Source organism: Salvelinus sp. IW2-2015, linkage group LG9, assembly GCF_002910315.2.
Source record: "Salvelinus sp. IW2-2015 linkage group LG9, ASM291031v2, whole genome shotgun sequence".
Lineage (NCBI taxonomy): Eukaryota > Metazoa > Chordata > Actinopteri > Salmoniformes > Salmonidae > Salvelinus > Salvelinus sp. IW2-2015.
In genome coordinates this window covers 15123849-15139064 of record NC_036849.1, presented here as the reverse complement: position 1 = coordinate 15139064, position 15216 = coordinate 15123849, and the positions used below count along the sequence as shown (strand labels likewise).

Below are 15216 nucleotides of genomic sequence, written 5' to 3'. Positions count from 1 at the left end.
TGAGTGGTCTTTCCTGGTCTTTCAAGGTGGAATAAGGTGAATCGTGAGCTGGAGAATCACCTGAATAGAACTCAGACACTGCTCCAGATCTGGGGGGCTTATGCACGTCTCTCTGTACCTTTCTCCCAACGTCTGCAAACACTGAGGGGTGATGTAACAGCTCTGATGAACCAGCCACCTGGTCAGGACAACACTACACAGCTGGTTGCAGCCCAGATACAGGCCGTCCATGTAAGTGGGATATTGTGAAAGCTACATGGTAGAGGGAATATGCACATAGTTAATGAGTCGTATGAGAGTATAGATCAGACTGATCCTGAATCAGTTCTTGTGAGAACTCTGTCATCCTCGCTGCTGTATTTCTCCCATTGCCCCTGTCCCAGAGCCTGCAGGAGAGAACAGACAGTTTACAGACCGACCTGGAGGGGGTGCTAGAGGCCTCTAAGGAACTCAGTGGACGAGTGGAACCCTCATCTGCCGTCTTCATCCAATCAGAGAGCCGTATGCTAACCCGTGGTGTCCTACATCTGAGCCAGTCACTGGCCGATAAGCTTGGGCATCTCCAGGTACTGTGTGGTAATATATGCCTTGTTGTTTTATAGCTACTTGTATGCCTTTATGCCTGATCCCTGACCATGTTATTAATGTGTTTATGTGTGTGCAGGAAGAGCATGAGCAGCTCCAGGAGTTTGAGAGTGTCTTGGCATCCCTTGAGAAACACCTTGAGGACTGGGAGGGGAGACTGAAAAGTGTAACCGTGCCTCCACAAATGTATATATCCAAGGTAGGCCAACACAAAACAGACCTCATGCTAAGTCAGACCTCTGTATTGAATACTGTATATCCAGAGACTGACTGTGGATCCATGTGTTCCAGATGGGTCTGCTGGAGCTGAGTGGTTTCTCTCCTGACCTGGACATACTGAATGAGCTGAGCTACAGGCTGACCCTCAGTGACCCTGCCACCCACAGACTACAGAGCCTCAACTGGAGTTGGGCTCAGGCCTCGGCCCGTGCTGTGGAGACCTACAGGTCAGTACAGTAGAAGTGCTTTACTGTCAGCGTGGTAACGTGAGAGACACTAACAGACAGAGTCTACCACAAATTAGTCAATAAAAGACTAAATCCTGGCTAAGCCCTACTATTACACTAGAAAACAGTATGGCAGGTTTAAAGTGTGTCTTGTTTGTGTGTCAGTGAGTTGCAGACAGAGTCACTGAGGCAACAGAGTTTTCAGGAGAAGTGTGAGAACTGGATGGACTTCCTACAGACGATGGAGGACAGCCTAGCAGTAGACCTGGCCAGCACCTACAGCGGCCTGAGAGAGCAGCTACGCACACACCAGGTGACAAACACACATACGCTCGCACGCTTACATCACACACATACGCACATACACACGCACACACAGACTCAGGCACGCACGCACTCACTCACACACACACAGTATCTATTCAGTAACACTAACTAGGCCTGTGAATATGACAGTAATATTGTGATTCTGGTGTCTCAGAGGTTCCAGTTAGAGATGTCTATCGGTCATCAGATCCTGCACTCTGTCATCAATGATTCTCTACGTCTGCTGCAGAGGGGAGACGTGGATGATAGGTGAGGACAGGACAGAGATTCTCTGCTCACATGATCAATGTTAGTCTTTGTAAGAACTGTTGCACCATTGATGTTTATCCACCTCTATTAATGGGCGTCGTGGTCCTTTGACCATCGGCTGGTGATTAGTTACATGTTTTTGATCATTATCAATCATCGTCATTGATTTTAGCTTTCTGAGTTACTCTTATAGTTGTATTCATTTGTATGCTGTTACCGTTCTCTGTCCCCCAGGAGTGACTTCATCCTGAAGCTGGCCCAGCTGAGGGAGCACTGGCAGGGGGCTGTTCAGAGGGCAGCTCAAAGGAGCTCCCTGGTGGAGGGGCTAGTCAAACACTGGCACCTCTACAGCCGCAGCCTCAGGAAGCTCCAGAGGTTCGTAGCAGATGCCCAGGCCCTCCTGCCCCCCACAGGGCCAGCCCACTGCAGCCTGCAGCAGCTCCGAAGCTCCCTCTACGACATGAAGGTAATAGGTTAGAGATTGATACAGCCAAGGGGAAGGGCAAGGGTTCATAAATGACAGTGCATTCCTTCTGTCTTCTGTGGCCTGTAGCACACGGAGCTGCTTTTCCAGAGGTACCAGTGCAGCTACATCCACACTCTGGAGCTGGGCCGTCAGCTCTTCTCCATGGGGGACGAACAGACTCAGGCACAGCTGCAGACCGAGCTGGCTACCCTGCAGGAGGACTGGGAGAACCTGCAAGGACTGCTGGAAAAGAGAAAGGACATAACAAACGCTATCATTCAGGTGCTCCTCTTGCCCCTCAGTCAGTGGGAGACAGCAGCTTGGGGAAGAGACTACTCAATCAGCTGACCTATAGGAAGATCATTATCTGTGGATCACATTTTAGTGGAATAACATGTTTTAAGTGTATTTGTTTATAAAATGGTTGATTCAAATGATAGGTCAGAGTAAAGAGGATACCTTCGAATCAATAGAATTGAGTAAATTTCTGTCAGAGGCACAGGTTTACAATATAATGCAAGATCTTAGCTTAGCCTTGAAATGTCTGATGTGAAACAGGCATTCTCTACAGTCAGAGGTCTACTTTTAGAAATGCCTTATTATATTTGACCCCCTAACCCCCTACTGTGGTTACATTTCACCTTAAATGCCCATGTAGCAGTTTTGGGCCTGAAACACACAGATCAGCCCACTGACCTACAGTACATTCCTGGATCTTCTCTATAACAACTATCCACTCATCCAGGAGTCTGGCTTAGTCTAGCACTGATCTGGGTTTCTGGCAGTGTGGGATACTGACCGATTGACTGAGTTGATTACTGGTCAACTTTTTGTCAGAGGGAGTGCCTTAGTCAGCTTTCAGACTTGATAGATCATTCAGTCATGAGAAGGCTCTTTGACCCACAGCACTCAGTAGTTTTAAGGCTCTTTATGGCAGCGTGTGGTTCATGGAGGAAATATTTTCCCATTGAGTAGGCCTGTAATAATGATTTGTCCCTTATCAGAGTGAGTGATCCTAGAAACAGATCCCGATATACACTACCGGTCAACATTTTTAGAACACCTACTCATTCAAGGGTTTTCTTTATTTTTTACTATTTTCTACATTGTAGAATAATAGTGAAGACATCAAAACTATAAAATAACACATCATGTAGTAACCACAGCGAGACAGGGAGGAGGCAGACAGGCAGGGAGGAGGCAGACAGGCAGGGAGGAGGCAGACAGGCAGGGAGGAGGCAGACAGGCAGGGAGGAGGCAGGACAGCAGGGAGGAGGCAGACTGGCAGGGAGGAGAGCAGAACTGGCAGGGAGGGAGGCAGACTGGCAGGGAGGAGGCAGACTGGCAGGGAGGAGGCAGACTGGCAGGGAGGAGGCAGACTGGCAGAGAGGAGGCAGACAGGGACGAGGCAGGCAGGCCTGGAGTAGGCAAGCATGCAGGCTTAGTGTAAGCCTGTCTGGGTATTAGAGCACTTGAACCCCTCCGGTCCCTGAGCTGTCAGGAGCACTAAGGTGGACATGGAGACCAGAGCCTCTCCAACTGGGTAAACCTGCTTGTTTTTGACCCTGCTGTTCCTCGGGCATTACCTAGAGATACTCTACGAAGGGCTGAGGCATGAGATATGTTGATGTTTCACTGACCTGAATTGACACCTGGCCTCTCCTTCTGTGGGAGGTCTCATGTGTCTGTTCTTAGAAACCTTAACCCGCTCTCCCCTTTTGTCTGCTGTTTGGCCAAGTCTTTCTTTGCTTTGATAAAATCCAATAGATTACATCAATTCCATTTTCATCCACCCTGACAATGGAGGCACTAAAACTTATTTTCAATTCTAAAAACAGAAATGCTCCTCTTAACTTCTACTAACCTTCTCAACTGCTCCTTCAACTAGAGTATATCTACATCTATTTACATGACTACCTTTCTACTCTCAGAACTGGGAGCGCTGTGAGGCCAGACTATCCGATAGCATGCAGCAGCTGGACACCATGCAGACCGGACTGAAGCAGTCGATCCCAGAACATGACAATGAGCTCCAAGTTACAGAGAAACTCACTGAGGTAAGTGGTAAACACAGTTGTTTCCAAATGTCTCGACCCTTTCACCCAGTGTGTGAATACATAGGGCAGAATGGAGGAGGACAAAAGTTAGGAACAAAAGAGTCCTTTTGGTGTTCATGTGGTAATTTGTTTTGTTTTATCAAAGTTTATTGTGTGCATTGTGCAGTAGAAGCTGATGAGACTTCAGTCCTTAGACTGGGAAGTCATTAGTTGGCCCACTAAAGCACATCTAAAACAGATAAAGTATCAGTCAGAACACAAGAGCAGAGCCAAGTTAGTAACATGTTTGGCTTTTCAATCTCTTATGGCCCATCATGGGTTTATCCCCTCCCCCCTCCTCCCTCCTTCTGTCCTGGTCTGCTGCGGCCCTTAATCCTCTCCGGGGGCGGGGAGAAAAAGAGAGAGAGAAAGAGAGGCAGAGCAGAGAGAAGGGGCAGGACAGAGAGAGAGAGAGAGAGAGAGAGGGCGCGTGGCGTGGACTGGAGTGGAGGGGGCCTGACGGGACAGTTTGTTGGTGCTGTGTTATGGTATGCAGGAGGCTGAGAACTCACTGGATGACTGGGCTGAGAGCCTGACTGAACTTGCCAACATGAAGACGGACCTGTCCCAGTACATCATTGCTGACGACGTGCTGCTACTCCAGGAGCAGGTGGAGCACCTCCACTGTCAATGGGAGGAACTCTGCCTCAAGGTAGGGGACATGGCTGGCTGGGGCTGGGGAGACGGCTGGGCTCTGGGCTAGACTGGCTGCAGGCTCAAGACTCACTCGGCTGAGTGTGTTTAGTGGGAAGACAGTAGCCAAACAGTCCCTGTGTGTGAATGTTTGTGTTGGGACAGCAGCTGCCGTAGTGACATATATAGAAAAAGTTGGTTGGCATGAATGTCCAGATAACTAAATGCAGAAACTCCATTTCTTAATCCAATCAGTAATTGCTTTGCAAGGGAAACAAGCTGTCATCTGACTCTGATTTGATTACTCTTTTGATTATTTAAAAAAATATATAACCCAGTTGGTAGTGATACACTTCAAGAACTTTAAAAATGTCAAATTTTCTGAAATATTATTGTTTTTTATTATGGTATGGTCAACCATAGAATGAAAACCAAGTTTGGTGGATATGTGCTGGAGCCTGAGCTTTGGGGTTAGTTTCTGGGGTAGAGACATACAGGTTTGAGTGTTTGGGGGAGATGGCTATGTGGGAATGGGGGGCCAGATGGTGATGGAGAAATTAGTTTAGGCTTCAGGAAGCAGGCCCTTTGTATTGGAAATCAGCCTGTCGTCAGGCTAGGGCCGTTGCTATGGCTATTCTAAGGCTTTCACTTCAACCGGGTGAGTAAAAAAAAACAGATTCAATGTTTTCAGGCTTAAATGACAAAATGAGTACAGTTTTGACAACTTTACTGATGGAATTTTTGATTTGATTTCAAGGGGAGTGTTGACTCCTGTGCCTGGTGCTCATCCCAAAATCTGTCACATGGGAACACGATGCAGCAGTCAGCTGAAGGGTGTTGCTTACACCTCTCCTAATGTTCCTCCACACCATCCACCATGTCTATCTCTCAGAATTGTGTACCCATCAGACTGACTCTGTTAGACTCACATTCAGTCTGGCGAGTGGCGGAAAATTACCTTGGGAAGGTGTTTTTATTAGTGTAAGTGAATGTAGATCAAGAGAAAACTGATTTATTTTGCATTTGTTTTTGATAAATGGTGAATAAGCACATGATGTTCATAGCAGATGGAGTCCATCTTACCTTTCACTGTCTTGGCCTAACTTTGGGTTAACTCTTTCTGTGCTGCTGTGGCAACTCTGCCTGAGTACAAGATACACTATATATACAAAAGTATGTGGACACCCCTTCAAATTAGTGGATTCGGCTATTTCAGCTACACCCGTTTCTGACAGGTTTATAAAATCAAGCACACCTCCATGCAATCTCCATAGACAAATATTGGCAGTAGAATGGCCTTACTGAAGAGCTCAGTGACTTTCAACGTGGCACCGTCATAGGATGTTCGTCACATTTCTGCCCTGCTAGATCAACTGATCAACTGTTATTGTGAAGTGGAAATGTCTAGGAGCAACTACTGCTCAGCCGCGAAGTGGTAGGCCACACAAGCTCAGAATGGGACCGCCGAGTGCTAAAGCGCGTAGCACGTAAAAATCATCTGTCCTCGGTTACAACACTCACTACCGAGTTCCAAACTGCCTCTGGAAGCAACGTCAGCACAAGAACTGTTCGACGGGAGCTTCATGAAATGGGTTTCCATGGCCGAGCACAGAAGCCTAAGATCACCATGTTCAATGTCATGCGTTGGCTAGAGTGGTGTAAAGCTCGCCGCCATTGGACTCTGGAGCAGTGGAAACGCATTCTCTGGAGGGATGAATCACGCTTCACCATCTGGCAGTCCGACAGACTAATCTTGGTTTGGCAGATGCCAGGAGAATGCTATCTACCTAAATGCATAGTGCCAACTGTAAAGTTTGGTGGAGGAGGAATAATGATCTGGGGCTGTGAAGGGAAATCTTAACAATGACATTCTAGACGATTCTGTGCTTCCAACTTTGTGGCAACGGTTTGGGAAAGGCCCTTTCCTGTTTCAACATGACAATGTCCACGTGCACAAAGCGACGTCCATACAGAAATGGTTTGTCGAGATCGGTATGGAAGAACTTGACTAGCCTTCACGCTCTGACCTCAACCCCATAGAACACCTTTCGGATGAATTGGAACGCCGACTGCGAGCCAAGCCTAATCGCCCAATATCAGTGCCCGACCTCACTAATGCTATTGTGGCTGAATGGAAGCAAGTCCCCGCAGCAATGTTCCAGCATCTAGTGGAAAGCCTTCCCAGAAGAGTGGAGTCTGTTATAGCAGCAAGGGGGGACCAACTCCATATTAATGCCCATGATTTTGGAATGAGATGTTCAACGAGCAGGTGTCCACATACTTTTGGTCATGTAGTGTAGATGATATTGGTTTCTTTTATTTGTGAGCATAGGACTACACCTGCCTGTTATTTGGGTGGTGAAGTGAGGTGGCATCGTCGTGAAGTACTCATAATCACGGCAGCCATTAATAGTGTGAACCTGTTTCTCACGCGCCACAACAAATCCTTCTCTCTCGTGTCACACAGAGTAGTACGAACAGACTTAATTTTGCCATGCAATGAAGTACAGTTCTACTCAAGTCCTGGTTGAAGAGAAATCATACCTGTCTGTGTGAATGCTCCATATCTTTGTGTCATCATTATTTATCATTACATCATTACTAACTTGAAGGAAACTTTGGTGAAGCAATTGAACTGGTTTCCCTGACATTCCCTTGGCAATCTTACTGTCACTGTTATTTAGTCTGGAGAAACACTTGCAGAATCCATGCCTACCCAACTCACTATTTAACCATATACTAGATATGATAACAGTTATCTATGGTATACTGACCATCTATTATTGCCCATTAAGCATATATTGTCCATATTCTGTGTTTCCTTTAAGGTCTCCCTACGCAAACAGGAGATAGCAGACCGTCTCAATGCATGGATCATCTTTAATGAGAAAAACAAGGAGCTTTGTGAATGGCTGACGCAGATGGAAAACAAAGTGGCACACAATGCCGACATCAGCATCGAGGAGATGGTGGAGAAGCTGAAGAAGGTAGGGGGGCCATGCTGTTTGGCCCACGAGGGGGGTCCTGAGTCTCTGTGATTCAAATATAATCAAAACAGTTTGAACAGTTTCACTCCCTTTGATGTATAGCTTAGTCAGAGTTATCTAAATCAAGTTTAGGTCAAAATGATGAAAACTTTAAAGTTGAATTGGATTATTAGAACAATAAACCGGCCTGGCACTGTGGAACGTAAACAGTGATTAATTTATCTATTGTCATTTAGATTAGATTTAACCAACAGCCAGAGTTCAACGGTTAGACTTTTAAACATATCCAGACTGGTTTCTATCACTCCACTGATTGGCTCCCCCTCAACAGCCGATCAAAGTCCACCGTATGAAAGTAGGGAAGTAAACAGAGAAAGTAGCTCTCTACAGACAGGAGATAGAGTGGTGGGGATGTTCTGTCTTCTGAAGGAGGAGACCAAGAGAAGGAGGGAGGGATGCAAAGTTTTCAATGTGCTGTGAATTACCCTGCCAGTGAATGGAACGGCAGCTGTTTTAATCTCAGCAGCAGGGCCGCTTGGAGGGAGGTGGATGTCACACTTTGTTGACTGGACAATATTGGACTTTTTAAAACATTGATACCATAATACATGCTATTGGGGGAAATGTCCTCCTATAGAATACCATCATTCACAAAACCTTTCGACCCACACTCACTTACCCTCTCCCTCTCATACAAACATTAATTTGACACAACACGTGCACTCATTCAGATACTCATTCCCATTCTGTGTGACTCCTAGGACTGTATGGAGGAGATCAACCTCTTCAGTGAGAATAAAACCCACCTGAAGCTGCTTGGAGAGCAGCTCATCACCGCTAGCAACAAGACCAAGGAGACCGAGGTCAACGACAAGCTGAAGGACATCAATGACCGCTGGCAGCACCTGTTTGACCACATAGAGACCAGGTAAGACCACAGTTGGACCTTTACAACTCTCTGCCCACAATATTAGCTTGGTTAGGGCATATCGAGTACATAGTATATCAGTCTTGCAAATGGATTGATTTCTCTTTGTCATTCAAAACAACACAGAGGATGTATTACAACAACGCGTCATTGTAAGACCGTGGTCTGACCGCTGTCAGAACTGGTTCTACCACTAGGGTTGGGTGAGGACAGGGCAGGGTAGAACAGCTGCTGCTGCTGCAATGTTCCAAGCTTTGAGATTATAACAGGGAAAGCTTCAGAGAGCCATCACAGGGATAATATTATTAATCCAGAAACATTAATCCCAATCCAACACAGAGTGGAATGAAGAGAACTGCTGAAATACCAGCATGATGCAATTATTGATGATACATGCGTGTCTCGGAAAGCAGTAAACACATGATCCATTGAGAGGAATATCAAGGCGGATAAAAAGAACACCATAGGACTAATGAGATTGAAAAAAATATGTTCTAATCTAATGCATCAGGGAGGACTGGTGTATTATGAGACTATGATGCTATTCCAAGTGTAGTCTTCTTGTAACGATTCACCTTGCGCCTGATGAACACTAGGCTTGTCAGGGTGTTGTCTGCAGTGTGCAGGGGGTTAAAACTGTGTCCTCCTTAATGTGTTTTCTTTTTCCACTAACAAGATTTATTTCTGAGATGGCGATCATTAGGTGAAGTGTTTCGAACTCTGGTCACTGATGCGGCCTTGTTTTCTCTGGGCATCATCGGTATAATGATGTCTGCAGTCTTCTTTGCTGCAGCCTGTTTACAAGCCTCTGCTAGAATATTTTTAAGAGACTTTTGAGTCATTCTCATCATCCAAGCTTTTTGCATTGCATGTTAGTTAGTAGCATTCATTCAATTGCTATTCATTATTGAGGGTAGCATATAGTGCACTGGCATTAGATCTCCAGAGAGAATAGGTTATTCAATCTAACATTCTGGCGTCATTGCTGTTGTTCACAGGCAGGCACTACCCCCCACCCCCAAGTGGATAATTGGAAACTCAGAGGCCCCACTTGTCAGAGAGAGCCAGCTGACCTGCTCTTCAGTGGAATGTTTTTACTCTGGCCACAGGGGCCAGATATACAGAGTCACTGCGAAGGGGAGGAAGGGGGATGACTTATCCTCCATGAGAATGAGGGATTTAGCTGGGCCATATGGTGGCTGTTCTTGGCTCTCTCTAACATGGTGTCCAGCTGCCTTGTCTTTCTCTCACTAACAGGAGTCTGCCTGCATAGCAACAACAGGCAGAGGGAGGAGTTTCTGTTTGAGTGATATTCTGGACTTGTCTATGGCCATGTGGACCAAGGGACCGAGTGAGGGTTCTCTCTGTGAATGACAGGGAGCCTAAAGTTTGAGGTCTTTAGGATTGCGGGTAGGTATAGGATGGAATAACACAGAGAATGCAGGGCAGTCTGCCCAGCCCACTAACACACTGTCCTTTAAGCCAACCTTGCATGGATGTTTTATCCTGTTAATGAGCTAGTTAGTCCATTCTGCCACTTAGTACTGGTCCATGTGGCGCTATGCAAAGGAATGTGTGGACCCCTAGTTTAGCCTACATATTCCGCCACTATTCCAGAGACATGGTGTAAAAGTTGGGATTAAATTATTCCGTCTTAGAGCACATGAGGACAGGATTTGGGCCTCAGTCTCCATGGTTGTTTTGTAGCTGTAACCCTCTGTAAGAAGATAAGCGTGAGGAATGTCTGCCTGTTGCACTTGAACAAGCTGCTTAACGCGATGTGGAAACCATTTAGCCTGTTGCTTGTTGCTATGTCTCTGCCCTGAGTTCCCTCTCACGACATGTACATGGCAGTGTGTATGGCAGTCAGCCAACGGTTACAATTATATATTATTGTGTGTGCTCCGCTCACTCTACTTAGGTTCAAGAGAAAAATATCAAGTTTGTTCTGTGAGCATAAACTCTTAATTTCTAGTACAAACATACCTAATTACCTTCTAGTTTTATCAAAGGAGTTTCCCCATACTAAGGCTTTCATTTGACCACAACAAGAGGGGAAGGCTACAATTGGATTTGTGTGTCGTATAGACTAGAGCACTAAGGCTACAATTGGCTTTGTGTGTTGGGGGGAAAAGTTAGAGGGCTACAATTGGCTTTAGATCAGTAGGTAAGTGAGAGAGAGGGAGGTGAAAGAGAGATACAGGGTAATAAGAGAGAGAGATAAAGAGGGCGAGGTAAAGAGGGAGGGGAGATGACGGGATAGCCCCGGGCCCTCAACTAGCCTCCTCACGGCCCGTTCAGCCAGGACGTCCTGTCAGCTCCACTTCCCATCATCTCAGGTCATCCCATGATGCACTATAATCCTGTGTACAGGTGGTCCTCAACCTTCCCTCACCAAGACCAGAGCATGCCATCATTGCAATAGCATACATGTGTATAGCATTTCACAATTTCAGTCAAAGTCTAATCCTAAAGTCTTCAATGATGCCTACACTGTAGATCTATTGCATTATTAAGCAATGAGTGCTCTTAAATCTGCTATGTGTTGCTCATCGACCTCATAAAGGGGATTTGAATCATCCTTCATTTTATCATGCTTACAACAGGAAGTGTTGTAACTGATTTGATTTGGAGGTTGACAGTTCATGTTGGCCTATCATAGGGTCCTGAAATGATGTGTCACCTATTTGGATGAGTGCTTATTACAGACGGGACATTTCAGAGTGGTGATGAGTGAGGACCGTGCCCCAGCCTGTGCCTGGGCGGACCCAGTGCAGTGTGATATGGAAGATTAGTGAAAGTTTACTTGGTGAAGATTAGATGCGCTGACACTGGCTCAGGCTCACCGGTCGCCTTTGTCCCCCAAAACAAACTGGGTGCTCCGTCACCCTGCCCAGCAGCTGCTGTCTGCTGACACAAGGCATTGTGTCATCCATAGGGCCCGTAGACCCAGCTTCCCCTACCCAAGGCCCCCAAGGCCCCCGCACTCCTCACCATTGTCTGAGCGAGGGGCGTGTGAGGCAGATGTTTTGTTGAAACAACCCCCTCTACGCCAGGAGTCAGCTCAGTGCTCACACATCGACTTCCTTTGTTTACCAAGTCTGAAGAGACAGGGATTTGAGTTATATCTGTTTTTCTTTGCTGTAAGTACAGGATTCAGCATGTTTTATTCAGTGTTTGAGTACGGCTGTTAAAAAAGCACTTCTTTGGCCATTCGTCTCCCCTTTATGGTTGAAGTTCCTGTAGCCATGGCGATGCAGTATATCTCAAAGAACTTCGGCATCAGGTTGCCAGCTCAGTTGCCATGGTGATTGGTTGAGTTCAGACAAGGGGGTGCAAAATAGAGTTGTGTGTGTGTGTGTGTGTGTGTGTGTGTGTGTGTGTGTGTGTGTGTGTTGGTGGTGTTGTGTGTGTGTGTGTGTGTGTGTGTGTGTGTGTGTGTGTGTGTGTGTGTGTGTGTGTGTGTGTGTGTGTGTGTGTGTGTGTGTGTGTGTGTGTGTGTGTGTGTGTGTGTGTGGAGAAGGGGGTAGTCTGGTGATAATAATAGGTATTGAGTCATAGATTGGATTACTGTTCAGCACTCATATTTTATTGAACCATAGCAAGTTTCTTAGCATAACAGACTCATGAGCCGTCATAAGGTGACAGCATGCAACATACTCAGACAGTGGGTAACTGAAGTGAATTTTTTCTAAACTTTTGTGGGAGAGACACAGTAACATACTTAACATGCCACAGGGATTTGTCTCTTATCTCATTACAAAGTGAATGTAAGACTTAATGTTGCATAGGATCCTCCGAGACAGAGACATCTGTCTTATGACAGATGAAAGGCTTACCCTGACTTTTCTATGTAAATTGGTGTCACTAGATATTTCAAGAGTTGCTGGGTATTGCTCTATGCTGTTCTTTGTATGGTGTCTTTAATTGCTTGGGGAATGACAATTATACTGTAGGTGGGAGTTAAGCAGTGTTTCCTGCAGGCAGCACTGGGTCTCTGGTCTTGCCCTTGTTGACAGTTGGGCGACTGCAGCCCAAGATGCCCACTGTCAGTGTGGTGGCAGTAACAGTAATAGTAACGGTAACAGAAACAGAACATTAACAGTAGTAGTAATAGTAACAGTAGTAGTAAACAGTAGTAGTAACGGAACAGAAACAGTAACAGTAACAGTAGTAGTAATAGTAACAGTAGCAGTAACAGTAATAGTAACGGTAACAGAAACAGTAACATTAACAGTAGTAGTAATAGTAACAGTAGTAGTAACAGTAGTAGTAACGGTAACAAAACAGTAACAGTAACTAGTAGTAGTAATATAACAGTAGTAGTAACAGTATTAGTAACGGTAACAGAAACAGTAACATTAACAGTAGTAGTAATAGTAACAGTAGTAGTAACAGTGAATAAGTAACAGGTAAAAAAACAGTAACAGTAGTAGTACATAACAGTAAATAGTAGTAACAGAACAGAATAACAGTAAAATTAACAAGTATAACACATTACGTAACAGTACATTAACAGTAGTAATAGTAACAGTAGTCAGTAACAGTAACAGTAGTAGTAACAGTAACAGTAGTAGTAACAGTAACAGTAACATTAACATGTAGTAATATAACAGTAAGGTAACATAACATATATACAACAGTATAGTAACAGTAACATAATAGTAACAGTAAAAGAAACATAACATAACAGAGTAGTAATATAACAGTAGTAGTAACAGTAACATAAGTTAGACATAACATAATAGTAACTAACAGAAACAGTAACATTAACGTATAGTAATAGTAACAGATAACAGTAACAGTAGTAGTAACAGTAACAGAGTAGAACATAACATAGTAGTAACGGTAACAGAAAACAGTAAACAGTAACAGTAGTAAGTAAGTAGTAACAGTAGTAGTAAAACAGTAACAAGTAGTAGAATAACAGTAACACTAGTATAACAGTAGTAGTAACAGTAACAGTAGTAGTAACAGTACAGCTAGTATAACAGTAACAGTAGTATATAGTAACAGTATGTATACAGTACAGATAGTACAGTAAACACTAGTATAACAGTAGTATAACAAACAGTAGTAGTAACATTACCAGTAACAGAACAGTAACTGACACAGAAACATGAACAGTAGTTTACCAGTAACAGTAGTAACAGTAACAGCATAGTAACAGTAACATAAACAGTAACGATAGTAACAGTAGTAGTAGTAACAGTAACAGTAGTAGTAACAGTAGTAGTGGTAACATGAGTAGTAGTAGTAGTAACAGTAGTAGTAGTAACAGTAACAGTAGTAGTGACAGTAGCAGTAGTAGTAACAGTAACAGTAGTAGTAACAGTAGTAGTAGTAACAGTAACAGTAGTAGTAACAGTAACAGAAACAGTAACAGTAGTAGTAACAGTAGTAACAGTAACAGTAGTAGTAGTGACAGTAACAGTAGTAGTAGTAACAGTAACAGTAGTAGTAACAGAAACAGTAACAGTAGTAGTAACAGTAGTAGTAACAGTAGCAGTAGTAGTAACAGTAACAGTAACAGTAGTAGTAACAGTAACAGTAGTAGTAGTAGTAACAGTAACAGTAATAGTAGCAGCAGTGGTAGTCGTAGTAGTAACAGTAACATTGGTAACAGTAGTAGTAACAGTAACAGTAGTAGTAACAGTAACAGTAGTAGTAACAGTAACAGTAGTAGTAGTAACAGTGACAGTAACAGTAGTAGTAGTAACAGTAGTAGTCACAGTAACAGTAGTAACAGTCATAGTAGTAACAGTAGTAGTAGTAACAGTAACAGTAGCAGTAGTGGTAACAGTAACAGTAGTAACAGTAACAGTAGTAACAGTAACATTAGTAGTAGTGGTAACAGTAGTAACAGTAACAGTAACAGTAGTAGTAGTAACAGTAGTAGTAACAGTAAAAGTAGTAGTAGTAACAGTGACAATAACAGTAGTGGTAGTAACAGTAGCAGTAGTAGTAGTAACAGTAAAAGTAGTAGTAGTACCAGTAGTAGTTGTAACAGTAGTAACAGTAGTAGTAGTAGTAGTAAAAGTGACAGTAACAGCAGTAGTAGTAACAGTAACAGTAGTAACAGTAACAGCAGTAGTAGTAACAGTAACAGTAGTAGTAGTAACATTAACATCTCCCGGGTGGCGCAGTGGTCTAGGGCACTGCATCGCAGTGCTAGCTGCGCCACCAGAGTCTCTGGGTTCACGCCCAGGCTGGGCTGGGTTCGCGCCCAGGCTCTGTCGCAGCCGGCCGCAACCGGGAGATCCGTGGGGCGACGCACAATTGGCATAGCGTCGTCCGGGTTAGGGAGGGTTTGGCCGGTAGGGAGGGTTTGGCCGGTAGGGATATCCTTGTCTCAGTATGTAAAAAAAATGTAATAAAATGTATGCACTCTACTGTAAGTCGCTCTGGATAAGAGCGTCTGCTAAATGACTAAAATGTAAATGTAAAGTAAAAAGTAGTAGTGTAACAGTCACAGTATTAGTAAAAATAACAGTATAGT

General features: G+C 44.4%; 1 protein-coding gene across 1 annotated transcript in view; it reads left to right on the top strand.

Moving 5' to 3' along the window:
* The window catches only part of syne2b (spectrin repeat containing, nuclear envelope 2b), a 138237-nt gene that overhangs the window by 109858 nt on the left and 13163 nt on the right, over positions 1-15216 (top strand). The window contains 12 exon segments of the mRNA XM_023994407.2: positions 27-231; positions 384-566; positions 665-784; positions 877-1031; positions 1197-1344; positions 1513-1607; positions 1842-2073; positions 2161-2355; positions 4005-4130; positions 4666-4821; positions 7631-7789; positions 8551-8717. Of these exon segments, the coding sequence (XP_023850175.2) occupies positions 27-231; positions 384-566; positions 665-784; positions 877-1031; positions 1197-1344; positions 1513-1607; positions 1842-2073; positions 2161-2355; positions 4005-4130; positions 4666-4821; positions 7631-7789; positions 8551-8717 (1941 nt within the window).